General features: G+C 28.1%; 1 protein-coding gene across 1 annotated transcript; it reads right to left on the minus strand.

The window, feature by feature from the left end:
* Window positions 1–19757: 19757 nt before the first annotated feature.
* Window positions 19758–24132, minus strand: LOC114276652 (zinc finger matrin-type protein). The gene is made up of 6 exons (XM_028218452.2): window positions 22912–24132; window positions 22620–22832; window positions 21945–22024; window positions 20747–20822; window positions 20505–20633; window positions 19758–20335 (listed from the first exon to the last, which is right to left on the minus strand). Exons 1-6 carry the CDS (start codon window positions 23020–23022, stop codon window positions 20186–20188), a joined length of 759 nt encoding a protein of 252 aa, XP_028074253.2. The 5' UTR covers window positions 23023–24132; the 3' UTR covers window positions 19758–20185.
* Between the last annotated feature and the right edge of the window lie 912 nt (window positions 24133–25044).

The raw sequence follows: 25044 nt of genomic DNA on the forward strand, positions 1-25044 counted from the left end.
ACCACAATTGAAAAATGCATGGAGCTCCTCCAAGAAAACTAAAAATCATAAAATGGAGCACAAAATAAAAGCAAATCAAACCAAACCTTAAGTCCTATCAAATGTGATTGGCTACATGAATCCTTCTTCTCCATGTGGCCCTATCAAAGGCCATTTCGTTTGTTAAATTAAGTAGATCCATATCTTTATTTACAACGCTAACCAACGTTAATCTAGGCCTACCCTGTCCCCTAACACTTTCATCTACCGTTACAGCATCGTATCTCTTCACTACGGCCTCTGTTGATCTCCGTTGAATATGACCAAACCATCTTAATCGATTCTCTCTCAACTTATCTTCTATCAGTGCTGCTCCTACTCATTCCCGAATACACTCATTCCTAATTATATCTTGTCTAGTCTTACCACACATTTACCTTAGCATTCTCATCTCACCTACACTCATGTTCTTTTACATGTTGTTTCTTTGTTGCCCAACGCTCCGTCCCATACAATATCGCTGGTCTAATAGCCGTTCTATAGAAATTACCTTTAAGTCTAGTGGGTATTCATTTAGCGCACAGTACTCCAGATGCACTTCTCCACTTACACCATCCCGCCTTAATCTTATAGACCACATCCGCATCAACCTCCCCCGTTGTCGTGATAATCGACCCTAAATAACAAAAATATTCACTCTTAGACAGTTCTTGGTTCTCAATCTTCACTTCTCCTCAGCTTTGATTATTACTGTTACTAATTTTACATTCCATGTACTCTGTCTTAGTTCTGCTTATCCGGAATCCTTTAGATTCAAGAGCTTTTATCCAAATCTCTAACTTTGTATTAACTCATTCTCTAATCTCATCCACTAGCACTCTATTGTCTGCAAAAAGCATACACCATGGCACGTCATCCTGGATATTCCTCATCAATTCATCCATAACTAAAGCAAAAAGATAAGGACTTAAGGTAGATCCTTGGTGTAACCCTACAGTGATAGGAAATTCATTTGTCTCTCCAGCAGATGATCTAATAGTGGTCACCAAGCTTTCATACGTGTCCCTAATCACATCAATGTAACCTTTGTCACCCTTTTCTTCGCTAACACCCACCATATCATATCCCGAAGCACTCTATCATATGCTTTCTCAAGGTCGATAAATACCATATGAATGTCTCTTTTCTTTTCTTTATACTTTTCTATTACTCTCTTCAAAAGATAGATCGCGTCCATTGTTGACCTGCCAGGCATAAATCCAAATTGATTCTCTGACACCTCTGTTATATCTCGTAATCGGCATTCTATCACCCTCTCCCACACTTTCATTATATGACACATTAGCTTGATTCCTCTATAGTTGTTGTAATTCTGGATATCTTCTTTATTCTTATAGATTGGCACTAAAATACTCTTCATCCATTCATCTAACATGTTCCTAGTCAACAAAATTTTGCTAAACAACCTAGTCAACCAAGCAACCCCTTTTTTATCCAAATACTTCCAAGCTTTAATAGAGATATCATCTGGTCCTAAAACCTTATTTAATTTCATCTTTTTAAGTGCAATCTCCACTTCAAAGTTCTTAATCCTGCGATAGAACCTATAGTCTTGGTTTATCGTATTACTGGCTATTTCTTCTCCTATTGCCGTACCTCCATGTTCCTCATTTAATAGTTTCTCAAAATAGCTCTTCCATCTTTCCTTAATCTTTTCATCCCTCACCAATACCTTAGAATCCTTACTCTTGATACACTTAACTTGATTAAAATCTCTTATTTTCCTCTCCCATATCTTAATATGTTTGTATACCCTCTTCTTTCCCTCCTTACTATCTAGTCTAGTGTATAGGTCATCATAAGCTTTCAACTTAGCCTCTCTCACTACTTTCTCGACCTCCTTATTAGCCAATCTATAACTTTTAAGGTTTTCCTCAGTTCTATCATTTTGCCACTTTTTAAAACACTTTTTTTTTGCCTTAACTATTGCTTGAACCTCTTTCCTCCACCACCAAGTTTCCCTAGAGCTGGGTCCCATTCCTATTGACTCTCCAAGCACTTCCCTTGAGATTCTCCTCATACAATTGGCCATCGAGTTCCACATAGTGTTAGCATCATCTTCCAAGTTTCAAGTACCTTCCTTATCCATTCTTTTCTTAAATATTTCTAATTTATCCCCTTTTAGGTCCCACCATCTTGTCCTACGACGCCCACTATCCTTCCTAGCTTGGTATTGCCCTCTAAAACATAAATCTAGTATCAAGATCCTATGTTGAGAGGTCAGGCTCTCTCAAAGAATCACCTTACAATCATTGTATTTTAGGCAGTTCACTTTTCTCACTAAGAAGTAATATATTTGGCTCTTAACTGACCCACTCTTAAAGGTTATTTAATGCTCCTCCCTCTTCTTATACATAGTATTGGCCAATACCAAGTCAGAAGCTAATGCAAAATCTAAGATACTCTTTCCAACCTCATTTCTGTCACCAAAATCTTATCCACCATGCACCCTTTCATAGCCTACTTTATCTATGCCTACATGGCCATTAAAATCGCCACCTATAACCAGGTTCTCTCCTAGGGGTATCTCCTGTAAGATCTCATCCATTTGCTTCCAAAATCCCTCTTAGTCTAATCATCTAATCCTACTTGAGGGGCGTATGCATTAATAACGTTCACTATATTCCCACAAATAACTAGTTTAACTAATATAATCATATCCCCTTTCCTAATGACTGCCACTACATTCTCTACAAGTCCCTTGTCAATTAGGATTCCTACATCATTCTTGCATCTATCCTTACCACTATAATACAATTTAAAACCGGTATCCTTAATTTTCCTAACTTTCTCACCCGTCCACTTAGTTTCTTGTACGCAAACTATACTAACTCTTCTCATAATCATAACATCTACCAACTCCATCGTCTTACCAGTTAAGATTCCTATATTCCAAGTGGCTATCCTAAACTTATAGTCTTGGACTAGTTTCTTTACCCGCGCCCGTCTAGCAAAACGCGAGAACCTTTGCCCATTTTTCACCGCACTGAGGCGTCGATGTGGCGCCTCTTGCTCACTTTTCGAAACACCCGGAGCCAGGCGCAACGCGTAGGGGTGAGCATGGTCCGGATTGGACCGGATTGGGATAAAACCAGGACCAATCCGTTATTTACGGTTCCTAAAAAATTGGAACCAATCCAATCCGTTTAAATCATGGAACCAATCCGAACCAATCCATTTAAATACGGATTGGATCGGTTTAGGACCACGGATTCACATAATTAAATAACAAAAATATATATATAACACTTGAATTTCATAAAAATATAAACATAGCGCTATATTAGTTCCATAATAGCAACATGTTTTTCTATAATAACGACATACTGTTCTAGAATTTAAACAACCATAAGAAAACTGGTTTCACCATAAGTATTTAGACCATTGCAAATTAAAACTTAAAACTAACAAACAAAAGTAATAAAAGAAGATATTATACGATTTTAGGTTTGAGTTTAGATTTTACATAGAATAAGAAAAGATACTATGGGGGAGGATGTATAATAAAAATATAGACTATTTGTATACGGTCCGGATCGGTTCCAATCCGGAACCGTGGGATTCAATCCGGAACCAATCCGTGAACTGCGGATTTTTAATTATTCAATCCGGAACCGAACCACGGATTCAAAAAACCAATCCAAACCTATCGGATTGGACTGGACTGGATCGGATTACAGATTTCACGGATTCCTTGCTCAGCCCTAGCAACGCGTAACTTGAGGGAATCGACCTAGCATTTAAACGATTCAAAGTAAGATTCATTGTTATAAGGGATCCAAGTGGTTTTTTTTACGTGTCGGCTATTGGTTACCTAACGCACAACCCTCCTCTTTAACCCGAGCTTGAGACTGGCAGAGTTGTTAATAACCCCGACGGAGTTGAGCACAAAACAGTAAGGACATAATCCGACTACTGGATTAAAAGATATTGTCGTTGAGGAGATCAAAAAAGACTTGAGTTGCTGTAACTATCGTCTATAAACAACACTCTCTTTCGCTTGCCATAAGCATGGACATGGGAGGGTATGTCTTTAGTAACTTGCCTTTTTTGCGAAATCCTTGGAGTGGTGTCTGGGCACTAGAATTCGCGTAGAGCCTTGCACACAAAATGTCATAACTTTCTCTGTGACCAGTGTCAACATCTGCTCTTCAAAATCATTAGTAACTTGTGAATATTGTAGTGGCATTGCAAAATCCTCTAGTTGTTGTGGTTATGGGTCAATCATGGTGATTTGGGAGGTATTATACTCTTCTTCCATTTTGTGAGGTTCTGTCATATCTTTTGCCAAAGTGTGAGGTTCCGCCATATCATTTGCTAATGTGTAAAGCTCCATCATATCATCTTGTATATCGGACTTGGCCAATTTTTTTTTCTTAACCTCCACAATCAACAAACTAGACCGGTGTAGGAATTTAAATTTCCCATCAGCCGTAAGATTTTGGCAAAAGTTGCAATCAATGAAAAAAAAAGTTCCGACCCATAATAATCTTTTTCTTTCGAGGCTTTTTGTGAATAGTTTCTCCTTTTGTACACCTTTATGTCCCACTGTTATGGCCTGCAGATAGACCCTCAAACGGAAATGGACCACCCATATCAGTCTCCTTACCTGTGCGACAAATATCAGACGAATCTAATGGAAAAGTATAAACCACATCAACAACACCATTATCTCCCAAATCGAGATCGGCATGACTAGGCATAACCATGTTTTGCTCTCTAGGAAAATCATTCCTATTTGAATCTTCCATCATAACATCTAAGTCCATAGCTTTGAGCATTCTCTCAACAGTTTCCCAATCAAATTTGAAGTCATCACACAAGGTATCTATACTATATATTAAGCAAAAGGGGGTTTTTAATCTCAAACCTTGTGGGAACTCTAATCTCCCAATCTAAGTTTCATGATTTTTTGATTTTTTAAAAAAAAAAAAAAATCTTAACATTTATTAACTTCTCCCAACCCCCAAGTCTTACCCTCATAATAATACTTTGATGCATTAATTAACCCCAAGACTTGTGGGAGTTCAAATCTCCCAATCTAAATTTCCTGATTTTTTAATTTAAAAAAAAAAACCTTAGCATTTATTAACTTCTCCCAACCCCCAAGTCTTACCCTCATAATAACACTTTGATGCATTAAGAACAAGTATATAAAAAAAATCTTTGAAATCCAACACATATGAATTCCTTGAAAGTTCTAACACATATGATTATTACCCCTCGTAATAACACTTTAATGCATTGAGAACAAACATAAAAAAAATTTCTTGAAAGTCCAACACATATGATTATTATCAAAATATTAGACTTTAATATAATATAACACATGATTATTCTCCTAACCCCCAAGACATTTAATTCCTTAAAAAGTCTAACACATATGATTATTATTAAAATATTAAACTTTAATATAATATAAAAAAAAAGAAAAAAATAAGGCATTTAAAAATAAAAAAAAGAAGACATTTAAAAATCGCAATTCACATATATAGATAATTATAAACACAATCCGTGCATAGCACGGGTGATATGCTAGTATCTATACTATATATTAAGCAAAAGGGGTTTTTAACCCTAAGTCTTGTGGGAGCTCTAATCTCCCAATCTAAATTTCTTGATTTTTTTATTTTTAAAAAAAAACCTTAGCATTTATTAACTCCTCCCAACCCTCAAGTCTTACCATCATAATAACATTTTAATACATTAAGAATAATCATAAAAAAAATTCTTTAAAATCCAACACATATGAATTCCTTGAAAAAGTCCCAACACATATGATTATTATCTCTCATAATAACATTTTAATGAATTAAGAACAAGCATAAAAAAAATTTATTGAAAAATTTAACACATATGATTATTATTAAAATATTAAACTTTAATATAATATAATAAAAAAAAACGACATTTAATTTCTTGAAAAGTCCAACACATATGATTATTATCAAAATATTAAACTTTAATATAAGATAATAATAATAAAAAAAGACATTTAATTTTTTGAAAAGTCTAACGCATATGATTATTATCAAAATATTAAACTTTAATATAATATAAATAAAAAAGAAGGCATTTAAAAAAAAAAAACATTTAAAAATCGTAATTCACATATATAGATAACTGACCTATCACCCGTGCTATGCATGGAATAATTATAGATATTTATATTTGTTTTAGATTTTTTTAGGGTAAATTATACTGACACCTCCTGAGGTTTATGTTTATTATAGTTTCTCCACTCACATTTGGGAAAAAAATTTCTTTTAAAATTACATATATTTTATGCTAATAATTTAAAAATATGTTTGGCATAACTATAAATAGTTTTTTTTTTTAAATTCAATCCCGTGCATAGCACGGGTGATATGCTAGTATTATATAAGGAAAGGGGAGTTTTTAATTCACAGGTCTTGTGGGAGCTCCAATTTCTCAATCTTAATTTTTTAATTTTTTGATTTAAAAAAAAAAACTCAACATTTATTGATTTGGTCAAAATATCCTAATCAGCATTTATTAACTTTTTTCAATCCGCATGACTTTCCACATGTCTGCATTTATTGATTTGGTCAAAATCTCTTATCAACATTTAAAATCCCTTCATACAAATAATTATAGATACAGCCCGTGCATAGTTACTGCTGTAGCCTTTTTAATTTTTCCTATACACTATGGTTAGTGATAAGATTGATAAATTATTTTTATAAAAAAAATCTTAAAAAATATAATTTATATATTAAAAAAATTAAAACAAATATAAATATCTATAATTATCCCATGCATAGCACGGGTGATAGGCTAGTCTATACGATATATTAAGCAAAAGGGGGTTTCTAACCCCCAAGGCATGTGGGAGCTTCAATATGCCACTCATAATTTTCTAATTTTTGGTTTTTTTTAAAAAAAAAATTAACCTCAGCATTTATTAACTTCTCTTAGCCCATATGACTTTTTGACTTCTCTTATAATTACTGTAGTACCTTTTTTAAAACAAATAATTTGTATATTAAAAAAAAATTAAAACAAATATAAATATAAATATAAATATCTATATCTATATCTATCTATTTATTTATATCTATTTCTAACCCACAAGTTTTGTGGGAGTTCCAATATCTGAACCTTAATTTCTTAATTTTTTTGATTTTTTTTTATAGAAAAACTTAGCATTTAATAAATTCTTCCAAGTCTTTTTAACTTCTCCAATACACACACTCTATTTAACTTTTTACATACCTATTACAAACAGTGAGTCTCCTTTTTGTTTTTTCCGTCTTGACTTCTTACTTTTACACTTTCAACTTCAGTGACCACGTATACAGACAGAAAGTCTTCTTTTTGTTTTCTCTTTCTTGACTTTTCCTTTTGTTTACTATTTTAATATTATAGCTAGATAGCGCATAAAAATATTTGTAATTTGTCTAACGAATAAAAATTATAATTTGATTTTTTAATATGATTGAAGTTAGATAAATATAAATCCTCAGAAAGTAAAAAATGTGATTATAATTAGTTGAATGATTTTTTTTTAATGTGATTGTAGTTAGTTTAATAGTTCTTTTTTTCATTTATTTATTTTATTATAGGAAAAATGTGTTGTGACTGTAGTTTGTTCAATGATTCTTTTTTTTTAATATGATTGCTGTAGTTAGTTCAATGATTTTTTTTAATGTTATTTAATCTTTTTATTTACTATTTTAATTTTATTTTGAATGTGATTGAAATTAGATAAACATAAACACTCACAAAGAAAAAAATGTGATAGTAGTTAGTTCAATGGTTCTTTTTTTTTTTTATGTGATTGTAATTAGTCAATGGTTCTTTTTTTCATTTATTTATTTATTTTTATTATGAAAAAAATGTGATGTGAATGTAATTTATTCAATGGTTCTTTTTTTTAATGTGATTTAATCTTTTGTTTACTGTTTTAATGGTTTTTCTTTACAATTATTTATGAAAAAAATATGATTGTAGTTAGATAGCATAAAAATATTTGTGATTTGATTTGATTTTTTTCTGATTTGATTTTTAAAGTATCAATTATTGATAATGATTAGATTGTATTTTGAAAAAAAAAATTGTAATTGATTTTTTTAACTCATTGTGTTTTTTGAAAAAAAAAATTATTGTGTTTTTTAACTATCAATTCACTTAATTTGTAATTTGATTTTTAACTCACTGGATTTTTTGAAAAATAAAATGGATTGTACTCATTAGGGTCACATAATGTACCAATTATTGAAAATGGTTAGATTGTATTTTGACCCAAAAAAAATTATAATTGATCTTTTTAACTCACTATGTTTTTTGAAAAATAAATTATTATGCTTTTTAATTATCAATTGACTTAATTTGTGATTGATTTTTTTAATTATTGATGATGATTAGAAAGCATTAAAAAAATTGTGATTTGTATGATTGAAGTTATCTCCTTTTGTTTATAATTTTATTTTTTAATATGATTGAAATTAGATAAACATAAACACTTACAAAAAGAAAAATGTGATTGTAATTTGTTCAATGGTTCTAAATAATTTTTTTTATTTGCTATTTTAATTGTTATTTTTTTCAATTATTTTTTTTTATGAGAAAAATGTCATTGTAGTTAGATAGCATTAAAAAAATTGTGATTTGTATGATTGAAGTTATCTCCTTTTGTTTATAATTTGATTTTTTAATATGATTGAAGTTATCTCACAAAAAGAAAAATGTGATTGTAGTTTGTTCAATGGCTCTACATAATATTTTTATTTACTATTTTAATGGTTCTTTTTTTCAATTATTTTTTTCTATTATGAGAAAAATATGATTGTAATTAGATAGCATTAAAAAAATTGTGATTTGTATGATTGAAATTATTTCCTTTTGTTTATAATTTGATTTTTTAATATGATTGAAATCAGATAAACATAAACACTCAACAAAAGAAAAATGTGATTGCAGTTTGTTCAATGCTTCTAAATAATCTTTTTATTTACTATTTTAATGGTTCTTTTTTTTCAATTATTTTTTTTATTATGAGAAAAATGTGGTTGTAGTTAGATAGCATTAAAAAAAAATGTAATTTGTATGATTGAAGTTATCTCCTTTTGTTTATAATTTGATTTTTTAATATAATTGAAATTAGATAAATATAAACACTCAAGGGGTTTTTTTAGCAAAAGGGAGGTTTTTAACCCCAAGGCCTGTGGAAGTTTCAATATTTCAATCTGAATTTTCTAAATTTTTTATTAAAAAAAAAAACTCAGCATTTATTGATTTGGTCAAAATCCCCTTATCAGCATTTATTAACTTTTTTCAATCCACATGTCTGCATTTATTGATTTGGTCAAAATCCCTTGATCAGCATTTAAAATCCCCTCATAAAAATAAGTATAGATACAATCTATGTATAGTTACTGCAGTATCTTTTTTAACTTCTTTTATGCACTATGATTACTGATAAGATTGTTAAATTATTTTTATAAAAAATCATAAAAAACATAATTTATATATTAAAAAAATCTAAAACAAATATAAATATTTATAATTATCCGATGTATAGCACGGGTGATAGGTTAATATCTATACTATATATTAAGTAAAAGGGGATTTTTAACCCCAAGCCTTATGGGAGCTCCAATATCCTAATCCAAATTTTTTAATTTTTTGATTTAAAAAAAAAATCTTAGCATTTATTAACTTCTCTCAACTCCCAAGTCATATCCTCATAATAACACTTTAATGCATTAAGAACAAGTATAAAAAAAATTATTTGAAATCCAACACATATGAATTCCTTGAAAACTCCCAACACATATAATTATTATCCCTCATAATAACACTTTAATGCATTAAGAACAAGTATAAAAAAAATTTCTTAAAAAGTCCAACACATATGATTATTATCAAAATATTACACTTTAATATAATATAATAATATAAAAAAAAAGACATTTAATTCCTCGAAAAGTCCAACACATATGATTATTATTAAAATATTAAATTTTAATATAATATAAAAAAAGAAAAAAAAAAGACATTTAAAAAAAAAACATTTAAAAATCACAACCTATCTATCTATCTATACTATCTATTAAGCAAAAGGAGGTTTTTAACCCCCAAGGCCTGTGCGAGTTTCAATATATCAATTCTAATTTTCTAATTTTTTGTCTTTTTAAAAAAAAAAAAATTAACATCAACGTTTATTAACTTTTCTCAACCCACAAGACTTTTTGACTTCTCTCATAATTACTGCAGTACCTTTTCCAAAACAAATAATTTGTATCTTAAAAAAAATTTAAAACAAATATAAATATCTATATCTATATCTATATGTATCTATTTATTTATATCTATCTCTAACCCACAAGTTTTGTGGGAGTTCCAACATCTGAACTTTAATTTCTTAATTTTTTTGATTTTTTTTGAAAAAAAAAAAATTAGCACTTATTAAATTCTTTCAATTCTTTTTAACTTCTCTAATACACACATTCTATTTAACTTTTCACATACCTATTGCAAATAGTGAGTCTCTTTTTTGTTTTTTCATTCTTAACTTCTCACTTCTACGTTTTCAACTTCAGTGACCACGTATGCAAACAATAAGTCTTCTTTTTGTTTTCTCCTTCTTGTCTTTTCCTTTTGTTTACTGTTTTAATATTGTAGTTAGGTACCGCATAAAAATATTTGTGATTTGTCTCGCGAATAAAAATTATAATTTGATTTTTTAATATGATAATAAACCATCACAAAGAGAAAAATATGATTATAATTAGTTGAATATTTTTTTTAATGTGATTGTACTTAGTTTAATAGTTCTTTTTTTTTTCATTTATTTATTTTATTATGGAAAAAATGTGATGTGATTGTACTTTATTCAATGACACTTTTTTTTTAATATGATTATTGCAGTTAGTTCAATAATTTTTTTTAATGTTATTTAATCTTTTTATGTACTATTTTAATTTTATTTTTAATATGATTGAAATTAAATAAACATAAATAATCACAAAGAAAAAAATGTGATTGTAATGTGATGTGATTGTAATTTGTTCAATGACTCTTTTTTTTAATATGATTGTTGTAGTTAGTTCAATATATTTTTTTTAATGTTATTTAATCTTTTTATTTACTATTTTAATTTTATTTTTAATATAATTGAAGTTAGATAAACATAAACACTCACAAAGAAAAAAATGTGATTGTAGTTAGTTTAATGATTTTTTTTTTAAATGTGATTGTAGTTAGTCAATGTTTTTTTTTTCATTTATTTATTTTTTTAATTATGAAAAAAAATGTGATTTGATTGTACTTTGTTAATGATTCTTTTTTTTAATATGATTTAATCTTTTATTTATTGTTTTAATGGTTTTTTTTTACAATTATTTATAAAAAAATATATGATTGTAGTTAGATAACATAAAAATATTTGTGATTCGATTTGGTTTTTTTTTATTTGATTTTTAAAGTACCAATTATTGATAATGATTAGATTGTATTTTGAAAAAAAAATTGTAATTGATTTTTTTAACTCATTGTGTTTTTTGAAAAAAAAATTATTGTGTTTTTTTTAACTATCAATTCACATAATTAGTGATTTGATTTTTAACTCACTGTATTTTTTGAAAAATAAAATGGATTGCACTCATTAGGGTCACATAATGTACCAATTATTGATAATGATTAGATTGTATTTTGACCCAAAAAAATTGTAATTGATCTTTTTAACTCACTATGTTTTTTGAAAAATAAATTATTGTGTTTTTTAATTATCAATTGACTTAATTTGTAATTGATTTTTTTAATTATTGATGATGATTAGATAGCATTAAAAAAAATTGTGATTTGTATGATTGAAGTTATCTCCTTTTATTTATTGATTTGGTCAAAATTTCCTAATCAGCATTTATTAACTTTTTTCAATCCACATGCCTGCATTTATTGATTTGGTCAAAATTTTCTAATCAGTATTTAAAATTCTCTCATACAAATAATTATAGATACAATCTGTGTATAGTTACTGTAGTATCATTTTCAACTTCTCTCATACACTATGATTAGTGATAAGATTGTTAAATTATTTTTATAAAAAATTTAAAAAAGCATAATTTATATATTAAAAAAAATCTAAAATAAATATAAATATTTATAATTATCTCGTACATAGCACGGGTGATAGGCTAGTACTATATATTAAGCAAAATGAGATTTTTAACCCCCAAGGCCTATGGGAGCTTCAATATATCAAATCTAATTTTCTAGTTTTTTGTCTTTTTTTAAAAAAAAAAAATTAACTTCAGCATTTATTAATTTCTCTCAATCCACAAGACTTTTTGACTTCTCTCATAATTACTGCAGTACTTTTTCTAAAATAAATAATTTATATATTAAAAAAATTTAAAACAAATATAAATATCTATATTTATATCTATATCTAACTCACAAATTTTGTGAGAGTTCCAATATAATATTGGGGGTTGCTTGGTGATTGGTTCGAAGATTATAATTACACTACGGTTGATAAATGGAGAGAGAGAGAGAGAGGGGCTATGGCCATGTAGGTATGTGGTGTGTATATGTGTGATGATAAAAAGGGCATTTGCCTTTGGGGGTACCTCCTTGGTTAAGCGCCCACGTTCCTTACTTCTTTTCTCTCTCTCTCTCTCTTAATTTTTTTTTTTTTTTTTGAAAAAAAAAATTAACACTTATTAAATTCTTTTAAGTCTTTTTAATTTCTTCAATACATACACTCTTTTCAACTTTTCACATACCTATTACAAACAGCGAGTCTCCTTTTTACTTTCTCCTTCTTGACTTTTCATTTCTACACTTTCAACTTCAGTGACCACGTATGCAAACAGTAAGTCTTCTTTTCGTTTTATTCTTCTTGACTTTTCTTTTTATTTACTGTTTTAATATTGTAGTTAGATAGCGTATAAAAATATTTGTGATTTGTCTAGCGAATAAAAAATTATAATTTAATTTTTTAATATGATTGAAATTAGATAAATATAAATCATCACAAAGAGAAAAATGTGATTATAATTAGTTGAATGATTTTTTTTTAATGTGATTGTAGTCAGTTTAATATATATATTTTTTCCCCTACTTTCTCCTTCTTGACTTCTCACTTCTACGCTTTCAACTTTAGTAACCACGTATGCAAACAGTAAGTCTTCTTTTTATTTTCTCCTTCTTGACTTTTCTTTTTATTTACTGTTTTAATATTGTAGTTAGATAGCGCATAAAAATATTTGTGATTTGTCTAGCGAATAAAAAATTATAATTTGATTTTTTAATATGATTGAAATTAGATAAATATAAACCATCACAAAGAGAAAAATGTGATTATAATTAGTTGAATGATTTTTTTTTAGTGTGATTGTAGTTAGTTTAATAGTTTTTTTTTTCATTTATTTATTTTATTATGGAAAAAATGTGATGTGATTGTAATTTGTTCAATGACTCTTTTTTTTAATATAATTGTTGTAGTTAGTTCAATGATTTTTTTAAATATTATTTAATATTTTTATTTACTATTTTAATTTTATTTTTGATTTTTTAATATGATTGAAATTAGATAAATATAAACCCTCAAAAAGAGAAAAATGTGATTATAATTAGTTGAATGATTTTTTTTTTAATGTGATTGTAGTTAGTTTAATAGTTCTTTTTTTTCATTTATTTATTGTATTATGAAAAAAATGTGATGTGATTGTAATTTGTTTAATGACTATTTTTTTATTATGATTGTTGTAGTTAGTTCAATGGTTATAAAAATATTTGTGATTTGTCTAGCGAATAAAAAATTATAATTTGATTTTTTAATATGATTGAAATTAAATAAATATAAACCTTCACAAAGAGAAAAATGTGATTATAATTAGTTGAATGATTTTTTTTTTTTAATGTGATTGTAGTTAGTTTAATAGTTCTTTTTTTTTTCATTTATTTATTTTATTATGGGAAAAATGTGATGTGATTGTAATTTGTTCAATGACACTTTTTTTTTAATATGATTGTTGTAGTTAGTTTAATGTTTTTTTTTAATGTTATTTAATCTTTTTATTTACTATTTTAATTTTATTTTTGATTCTTTAATATGATTGAAATTAGATAAATATAAACCCTCACAAAGAGAAAAATGTGATTATAATTAGTTGAATGATTCTTTTTTTTTTTTAACGTGATTGTAGTTAGTTTAATAGTTATTTTTTTCATTTATTTATTTTATTATGAAAAAAATGTGATGTGATTGTATTTTGTTCAATAATTTTTTTTTTAATATGATTGTTGTAGTTAGTTCAATTTTTTTTTTTAATGTTATCGAATCTTTTTATTTACCATTTTAATTTTATTCTTAATATGATTGAAGTTAGATAAATATAAAGCACTCACAAAGAAAAAAATGTGATTGTAGTTAGTTCAATGATTTTTTTTTTTTAATGTGATTGTAGTTAGTCAATGGTTTTTTTTTAATGTATTTATTTTTTTTATTATGGAAAAAATATGATGTGATTGTAATTTGTTCAATGGTTCTTTTTTTAATGTGATTTAATATTTTATTTACTGTTTTAATGATTTTTTTTACAATTATTTATGAAAAAAATATTATTGTAGTTAGATACCATAAAAATATTTGTGATTTGATTTGATTTGATTTTTTTATTTGATTTTTAAAGTACCAATTATTTTTAATAATTAGATTGTATTTTGAAAAAAAAAATTGTAATTGATTTTTTTAACTTACTGTGTTTTTTGAAAAAAAAAATTATTGTGTTTTTTAACTATCAAATCACTTAATTTTTGATTTGATTTTTAACTCACTGTATTTTTTGAAAAACAAAATGAATTGTATTCATTAGGGTCACATAATGTACCAATTATTGATGCTGATTAGATTGTATTTTGACGAAAAAAAAATTATAATTATAGATTGGTCTGAAGAATGTCTATACCTTTCAGAAAGTAAAAAAAAAATGTAAGTATAACATTTTTACTTTATAACATTTTATAAATACATAATATATGTATTGTTCATTAATTATAATATTAACTATCATGTTGACAATGAAGGAATGCTGATGGAAGGCCCACAACAATTTAGATTTTAGTTATTTTTTGTTTTACTTATTCAGTGAATTTCGAACAAATATAATAAATTCTTATTTTTATTACTTTAATTATGCAATGTCAATATTTTCTTTTAAAATTACATATATTTTATGCTAACAATTTAAAAATATGTTTGACATAACTATGAATGTTTTTTTTTTTTAAATTTAATCCCGTGCATAGCACGGGTGATATGCTAGTCTATACTATATATTAAGCAAAAGGGGGTTTCTAACCCCCAAGGCTTGTGGGAGCTCTAATATGCCAATCCTAATTTTCTAATTTTTTGTCTTTTTTTAAAAAAAAAATTAACCTCAACATTTATTAACTTCTCTCAACCCACAAGACTTTTTGACTTCTCTCATAATTACTGCAGTATCTCTTCCAAAACAAATAATTTGTATATTAAAAAAAATTCAAAACAAATATAAATATCTATATCTATATTTATTTATTTATTTATATCTGTCTCTAACCCACAAGTTATGTGGGAGTTCTAATATCTGAACCTTAATTTCTTAATTTTTTTGATTTTTTTTTTAAAAAAAAACTTAGCATTTATTAAATTCTTCCAAGTCTTTTAACTTCTCCAATACACACTAAACCTTAAATCCTAAACATAAACACTCACAAAGAAAAAAATGTGATTGTAATGTAATGTGATTATAGTTTGAATTTTCTAATCCCAATCTGAATTAAAAAATTAAAGTGTGATTGTAAAAAGATTTGTTTGAATTTAATAAGTGCGATTGTAAAAACTTTTGAATTTAAAAAATCAAAGAAAGTCAAAAAAGACTTGGAAGAATTTAATATTTATCACATTTTAAATTTAAACGATCACATTTTTTAACATTTTTTGAATTTAATATGACATGGAAGATTTTAACATTTTTTAAACATTTTTTAACGATCAAAAAAGACTTGGAAGAATTTAATATTTATCACATTTTAAATTCAAACGATCACTTCTCCAAGTCTTTTTAAAAAAGTTTGAATTTACAATCACACTTTAATTTTTTACAATCGTTTGAATTTAAATTCAAGAGACTTTATCACATTTTAAATTCAAATATTTATCACATTACATTACAATCACATTTTTTTGAATTTAAAATGACCATCGTTTGATTGTAATGTAATGTAATATTTATCACATTGTAATGTGATTGTAATGTAATGTGATCATGGGTCTAATATTTATCACATTTTTTGACTTGGAAGAAAGTAAAAAAAGACTTGGAAGAATTTAAAGAAGTTAAAAAGACTTGGAAGAATTTAAAAACTGTTAAGGTTTTTTTTTTTTTTTTATAAAAAAAAATCAAAAAAATTAAGAAATTAAGGTTCAGATATTGAAATTTCCACAAAACTTGTGGGTTAGAGATAGATAAAAATAAATAGATAGATATAGATATAGATATTTATATTTGTTTTAATTTTTTTTTAATATACAAATGATTTGTTTTGGAAAAGGTATTGCAGTAATCATGAAAAAAGTCAAAAAGTCTTGTGGGTTAAGAGAAGTTAATAAATGCTAAGGTTAAATTTTTTTAAAAAAAAAATTAAAAAATTAAAAAATTAGGATTGACATATTGAAACTTCTACAGGCCTTGGGGTTAAAAACTCTCATTTTGCTTAATATATAGTATAGATTTAATTTTCTGGTACTAAGTTTTTAATTAATTTATTAGATACCACACACTACACAACAACGCTGCAAGGCCTATTTTTGAAAATGTTAAAACTAATTTTTACCAAAAAAAGAAAATGATAAGACTAAAGAAACTAAACAGTAAAGAGGATTCATAAAGACTAGAGGTATGGGTGTTGCTTTTCTTTCACAATTCAAACCAAAGCAAAATGGAAGGACCATATATGGTGCCCCTATTTTGGGTTTCTATTTCCATCGTTTTTTTTGGGACCACGTGCCCCATTTGAAACCTTTTGATAGATAGAGGTCAATTTTTTGGTTTAGTGGATAGTTATGGCTAGCGCTAGGAGGTTTTATTGAATTTGATGGTGGTGTTGTTCCTTGGCATGAGATCTTAGGCTGATTGTTTGAATTTGATATTGTCTGAGGAGAATATATAAGAAGTTGTGCAATTTTTGAGAATTATTTCGGACTTTATTTTCATCATCCGAACCGTTCAATTTTTAAAGAACGTCGAGTAGAACATACCTGTAAAAAATCAAGCTGATCAGATATTTATAAACCCTTCATCAACTCGAATCTGTGTATATAAAAAATAAATATATAAGTATTAAATTGAATACAAATGTGAGTTGATGAAGGGGGTTTTTAACTCCAAACCTTGTGGGAGCTCCAATCTCCCAATCTAAATTTTTTGATTTTTTGATTTAAAAAAACAAAAAAACTTAGCATTTATTAATTTCTCCCAACCCCTAAGTCTTACCCTCATAACAACACTTTAATGCATTAAGAACACGCATAAAAAAAATTCTTTGAAATCAACACATACGAATTCCTTGAAAAGTCCCAGCGCATATGATTATTATCCCTCATAATAACACTTTAATGCATTAAGAACAAGTATAAAAAAAATTTCTTGAAAAATCCAGCACATATGACTATTATCAAAATATTAAACTTTAATATAATATAATAAAAAAAAGACATTTAATTTCTTGAAAAGTCTAATACATATAATTATTATCAAAATAATAAACTTTAATATAATATAAAAAACGAAAAAAAAGAAAATATTTAAAAATCGTAATTCACATATATAGATAATTGTAAACACAATCCGTGCATAGCACGGGTGATATGCTAGTCTATATATAAGGAAAAAAGGAGTTTTTAACCCCCAAACCTTGTGGAATCTTCAATATCCCAATCTTAATTTTTAAAATTTTTGATTTAAAAAAAAAATAAAATCTCAACATTTATTAACTTTTTCCAATCCACATACTTGCATTTATTGATTTGGTCAAAATCTCCTAATCAGCATTATTAATTTTTTCTAATCCACATGTCTTTTGAGAGCTTTAGTCAAAATCCCTTCATACAAATAATTATAGATAGAGCCCGTGCATAATTACTGTAGCACCTTTTCACATTCTTCCATACACTATGATTACTGATAAGATTGTTAAATTATTTTTTATAAAAAATCTAAAAAAAATAATTTATATATTAAAAAAAATCTAAAACAAATATAAATATTTATAATTATCCCGTGCATGGCACGGGTGATAGACTAGTACTATATATTAAGCAAAACGAGATTTTTAACTCCAAGTCTTGTAGGAGCTCCAATCTCCCAATCTAAATTTTCTGATTTTTTGATTTAAAAAAAAAAACCTTAGTAATTATTAACTTCTCCCAACCCTAAGTCTTATCCTCATAATAACACTTTAATGCATTAAGAACAAGTATAAAAAAAATTCTTTAAAATCCAACACACATGAATTTCTTGAAAAGTCCCAACATATATGATTATTATCCCTTATAATAACACTTTAATGTATTAAGAACAAGTATAAAAAAAATTTCTTAAAAAGCTCAACACATATGATTGTTATCAAAATATTAAACTTTAATATAATATAATAAAAAAAAGACATTTAATTTATTGAAAAGTCTAACACATATGATTATTATCAAAATATTAAACTTTAATATAATATGAAAAAAAGAAAAAAAAGAAGATATTTAAAAAAAAAAAAGACATTTAAAAATTATAATTTATATATATAAATAATTATAAACATAATCCGTACATACCACGGGTAATATGCTAGTTTTTAATTAAAGCAACTTCCGATAGATCCACATATGAGAATATGTCAATTGGCGATCTATCATTAACTGTCGTGTTTTAAATCAGTGTTTACTGCAATACCCTTATTTTTTTGTCCTTGGATGATTGCGAGGTCGGCTCCGACTTGAGCAGAAACCCCTTTTTCAACATATATGCAAACCCCAAGAACAAGAAATACACCAACAACAAAACACAACAAAACTACAAAAACCCCAACCACTACCGCAGCAACTAGAATAATATAAAATACAAATACCACAACAAGTATAACCACCTAGAAAGAAAAGCGATCACAAACAACTAAATAGAACAGAAGGAAAGGTTAGGTTGTCTCAACTCTCGCTGGAAATCTAAGTCAAGATTCAACCCTCCCAATCAAAATAAAATACTAGAAGGTTTCATGGAATAAAATAACGTAAGAAAATGATACTGTTTTTTTAGCGTGTACTAAACTTTTAGGGAAAAGAGAGCATTTTAAAATTTCCTTTTGTGGAACAAGTTTTGAAGAAAACTTACTTTAGTGCGAATTCAAGTCTCACAACTATCTTGTTAACTAAACTTATGGAGTGTTGATTTTTTTTTTTTGTATTTTCCTTTCTTTTCTCATAACTAAACTTATGAGTGTTGATTTTTTTTTTCGTATTTTCCTTTCTTTTCTCTTTTTCTAACAACTGAACGGAGCCTGGCACAAGCCAATCTGTAGGTTAGTGTCACCACTTACCGCAGCCTTATCTTTTCTGGTTGAGGGCTTTAAATCTTTGTCAAAGTGGCAATAGCTCTACCACAAAGTTATGAGATAAGTGAAAAGAAACCATGCAGGTCAATGACAAAAGAGAAAAATTATGGTGATGGATTAACTTCACTGAACCATGGTGATAATTTTGGGGTGACCGTCTCCCAACATCAGTTTGATCCAATTCTGAGAAAGCTTCCCTAATATTGATACATATCATTAACTTTAATATTCAAATTTGTATTCAGAAATAAACAAACATAAAACAAACAAACAACTACATCTTCCATCACATTTCCTTTTTACTCGTAACTTCAAATTTGAAGTAAACTGATATAAATCAGTGTGAACCTTTCCTTCTTACCATTGTCTCTCCAGTCAAGGTAGTTTACCCCCTTTTAAATACTTTTTTTTGCATGCCCATATAAGAATCTGTTGTGTGCCAAAGATTTTCAGATTTTTTATTTGCAGCCATAACAAAACCCAAGTATTGCAGCCGCCACCACCACCACCTCCACTTGCAACTCTATTCTTTCTAATGTTTCCTTTCATCGTTAGCACCTCCATCTTCATGCAAGTGTTCAGGATCATCCTGTAAAGGCTTTTGAGGAACTCCCCACCCCCGAATCTCATTCCTAGACTCTTCTTGAGCAGAAGACAGGTTCATGTAGTCTTTTGCTCTTCCCTTGGTATCAAAAATTCAAACCACATATCAGAAATGGATATGAAACTTAATACAATATATAATATGTATTCTCAGTGGATGGATACAAAACATATACGATATATATATATATATATATATCTACATCATATGTAAGATGTATCATCTGTGGGTCAAGTGGAGAGAGTACCTCTTCAAAGACTCTTTCATCGTGCTTCAGATGTGTTTCTTTTTTTCTAGTGACAGATGAAAGATTCTTCGAAACCTCACTAAATAACTTGAAGCCTTGAAAATCTCCATTTTTAATACTCGCTTCTAGCTGCCAATGTAAAGAACTGTGAATCAAGACACTAATAAACAATTGAGAAATTTTGAGCAAGATAATTGCTGCTTCATAAACCAGCCACTAAAGAGGAATTGGGAAATATCCACCTGAATGTGAATAATGCAGAAGAAAATGCTAGCAATAGGCAGCCAGCTCTCCTCAGGCGACAGAGACAAATTTGACCTATAAACACAAGAAGCTTTGTATTAAATCCTGCATTCTGGTAAGTTCCATATGTTCTGATTAACCATCAAACATGCACTCAATATTACTATCTAGTCAGGAATATCATAATGCCCAAGTTTTTTGTTATTAAGAACACCAGAATAAGTATAATTAAAAAACATAATTTTCCCCTTTTCCAAGCATTTAAGGTTGTGTTTGGATCATGGATTTTAGTAGGGAATTTGAAAGGAAAAGGAAAAGGCCAGAGATTTTGAATTCTAGATGTCATTTCTCCTCCTCCTTTTCAATGACTTCTTATAATTTTGCCCAAAAACAAATCTAACATTTTCTAAAGTAGAAGGGAGAACATGAAAAATGGTTTTCCTCGCACTTTTTCCCCCCCTTCTCCCTTATCATGTCCAAGTAGCATCGTTGAACTTAAACATCAACCAAATTCAAAAAGTCAGTTAAACACAACAAATAATCTCATTGTTTCAGCTTATACGGTTGACAGTGACACAGCAAGAACAGACATAATTAACATAAGATTTGTTGCATATAATCACAGCATAAGCAAAATTTGAAGTACAATATTACATTCAGCCTAAGAAAAGAAATAGAAAAACAGCTATTCAACTGGCATTTATAAGCCATTTCCAAGTAATCTAACAGTGGGTATATTGAATTCTCTTCAGAATAAATAATTACATTTCTTCCAGTTCTGAAAATTAACCTGTGGTCAAGATAAGCCTTGAATTATCATTATTCTAATGTTGATATGTGAAATCATTCAACCATTTGCATGACACCCAAAAGCAACTTCTCTCATTATATTGCTAAAACTGTTATGTGGGTCTAGATTTCCACAAAACCAAACACAGCCTCAAGCAAATACTTAAATCAAATGTGATTAGATGATGCATTATAGTGCCCAAAGAATTATCCACTGAAACTTCAAATTCTCAACTTCAAGCATTCTAAGTTAATGTATGAACCAATTACTAAGTCATCCTCTCTCTGCCTTACAATCACTAGCCAAAAAGATTTCAAGTCAAATTTAACACATTCAATTCAAGTAAGATAAGTCTGGAGTCATTTGACTATCGCAATTGAAATCCATTTGGAAGGTGAGATTAAAACCTCAAATAGGGAGCCAAGTATACAAGTGAATACACGACATAGCGCCGCTTCCCAGTATCCAACCAGGCAAACACCCAGCTCTGTCAATCAAAAAAGAAAAAGAAAAAAATCAAAACAAGAAGAACAAATTCAATGAGGAGTTAATTTCATATTTATCCCCAAAACTTGCCTTCATTTTCTTTTTTTTTCTCTCCTTTTTTCCCCTTTTTTCCCATCCGTAAACTATTAATTTTATTTATTTAGTCCCTAAATTTATAATCTCTGTTCATTAGGTTTGTCCAATTGGAAATGATTGCACAAATCAGTAACCATTAAACTCTAATTTAATGATTAAAAAGATAATTTTCTAATTTGAACAACTTAAATCATAATCAAACACCCAGTAGATTGGTTGTTTGTGAGGTATAATTTGTTCAAACTAGTACGAAAAATGGTGTTTTGTAGGATATAAGTTGTTGAAATTCTGAAATAAACGTTAAACCATTATTAATTTGTATAAATGTCTTCAATTAGACCAAAGTAACATAAATCAAAAACTTTAAAGCAGCATAAATAGAAAAAAAGAGGGATAATTTAGGGGATAAAAAGTGAAATTAACCCTTCAATGAGAAATAAAATTTGAAATACATAGATATGAAAGTATATGTATAGTGAAAGTGTGTAAGAAAGTCTCACAAGCCAATTGAAGTAAGGAATGAAACTCATGATCCCCATAACAGCGAACCTCGCATCAGTGGAATCGATCAAGGAGTCGCCTTGGTCGTCATCGTCAGGACCGGAAGTGATCGGAAAGACGACCGAATTGAGAATGCAAGCACCGATTGCGACGGCGAATGGCGCGTCTTGAGAGAACTCGGCTCTACAACACGTTCCATTTCTGGTCCTTTTCTATACACCAAATCACAAAACTTAGGGTTACACAAACACAGAGAGAGAGAGAGAGAGAGACAGAGAGAGATTTGCTTACCAGGTAGGGTTTTTTGGGAGGTTTGAGAATGGATATGAGAGATGGCTTGAAGGAGGAGAGAGAAGCAGCACAGGATAGGGAGAGAGTGTTGTTGAGACAGAGAGAGATCATTTGCGAGGCTTTGAGATGAGAGTAGCATCAATTTCAATTTTCAACTCTTTTTCAAAACTTCATCACCAAACACAAAAAAGTCCACTAGATCCACTTTTTTTTTTTTTTTTTTTTTAATCCCTTTACTGTACGATTTCAAATTTCAATATTGCATTTTTAATTTATAGTTTTATTGTTGTGGATAAATTATAAATATATCCTGATATTTAATTAAGATACGAATTGCCTTTGTGTTCTGAAAATGACATTTTACTTTTGATTTTTAATTTTATAATAAATTGTTTATTTTATTAATAAATTATCAAGTTAATTAACAGTTTTTAATAATGTTATAAATATGTTTCGATTAATAATTTAAGTAATTTTATTATTGTATAAGAGAATCATTATAAATTTTATTTTTTTAGTTAATTTTATTAAATAAAAAATTTTGATAATGGAATATTCGTAATTTTTCAAATCATAAAAACAATCTATACATTAAGCAAACTTCAAGAAGTATGTTTATAATTTATCATTTTATTAAAAATAAGTAAGTGTTTCGACTAAACTAAAAAAGTGTATTTTTTTTTTGTTACCTATAATACTTATTTGGGTCATATTTATTAACATTTACTCTTTACTTTTCTAACCACTTTTTGTACTTTCTACACATTTTTTTATAAAAAATCAAAAAATACACTTAGCCTTTGTTTGTCATAATCTAAAAAAATCAAAAAATCAAAAAGTTACTATTCTATTTAAATCACATCATCTTATTTAAGTCACATTATCTCTCTACCATATCACTTTAAACTCAATTCATATTTCATAAAAAGTCAAAAAATACACTTATTTAAATCATACTAAATCACTCCTTACTTTGAACATCCTAAATCACTCCTAAATATGTTTTAAATATATAATGTTAAAGGCTTCACTAGTCTATTAATTCAACTTTAAATTTTTAACCGTCCATGTGTCACATAAGGTGTTTGGCAAGTTATTTTTTTTATTTATTAAAATAGTCCATAAATAAAGATAAAATAGATTAAATTAATCAATATAATAAAATATCATATTCAAATCATAATTATTTTACTTTTTTTCTTACAATTATCAAATTAACTGCCAAAAAAATTAACCAACCTCTCAAATATAATTTTTTTAATCACATTAAATAGCCAAAAATTAAAAAACTAACTTCCCAAAAGAGCCGTTAATTGTGTCCAAAAAGATACACTTTAACGAAGTGAACAAACTGCCCCTTCCGTCGGTGGAGTCATGCTTATTACCCATGCATAGCATTCCTCCTTATCTTATTTGTACAAATTTGTTTCTCCCTCTCTATTCAACAAACCTATTTCTCTCTCTCTCTCTCCCTCTCTTCATGATTTCTTTGTCTATATCTCTCATCTCTTAATCACCAAACCCATCTTCTTATCTATACAACTTTCTCTCTCTGTAAAACCCCTCTATCATCTTCACCATTCACATTCTCCAACACACACACACACACGCACATATATATATATATATATATATTTGATGAGCTCAACAGCGGCAATGAGGTCGTCGATGATGTTGGCTATGACGAAAAACTCGAGGACGATAAAGGTGGAGAAGAGATGGGGTCTTCGAGGTCCTGGCAAGCGGAGAGGGGCTCAGAGTGAAGCCGGATGATAGAGGCGGAGAACCAATTGGCACTACTGAAGGTGGAGGAGAAGATGTCGGTGATGGCGAAGAACTTAATAGCAGCGTCAAGGTAGTGTTTGAATCATCAAGGGCTGAAATGCAAACGGAATAACATCAAGGGCTGAGTCAAGACACTATTGAGTATCATTGTGAGGTTCTCAAAGAATACTTGGATCAAAGTAGGAGATATTTTACTTCTTCAATATTATTAATAATCCTTTTTTTTTTTTTAATGATTAATATAAAGAGCCAGCCTTTATTCATGTACTTAACGGATCAAGAAAATCTTTACAAATCGAATGGTTGCCAATTTAGATGGAGCAAATCTCTAGTGTCAATGAACAACGT

The sequence above is a fragment of the Camellia sinensis genome, chromosome 13, assembly GCF_055761805.1.
Source record: "Camellia sinensis isolate YWXY chromosome 13, ASM5576180v1, whole genome shotgun sequence".
In the NCBI taxonomy this organism is placed as follows: Eukaryota; Viridiplantae; Streptophyta; class Magnoliopsida; order Ericales; family Theaceae; genus Camellia; species Camellia sinensis.

Coding starts and splice junctions, on each gene's coding strand:
- LOC114276652 (XM_028218452.2), bottom strand. CDS start 23,022: ATGATCTCTCTCTGTCTCAACAACACTCTCTCCCTATCCTGTGCTGCT. Junction 22,833..22,911: donor CTCCCAAAAAACCCTACCTG/GTAAGCAAATCT, acceptor TTTGGTGTATAG/AAAAGGACCAGAAATGGAAC. Junction 20,336..20,504: donor ATGAAAGAGTCTTTGAAGAG/GTACTCTCTCCA, acceptor TTTGATACCAAG/GGAAGAGCAAAAGACTACAT.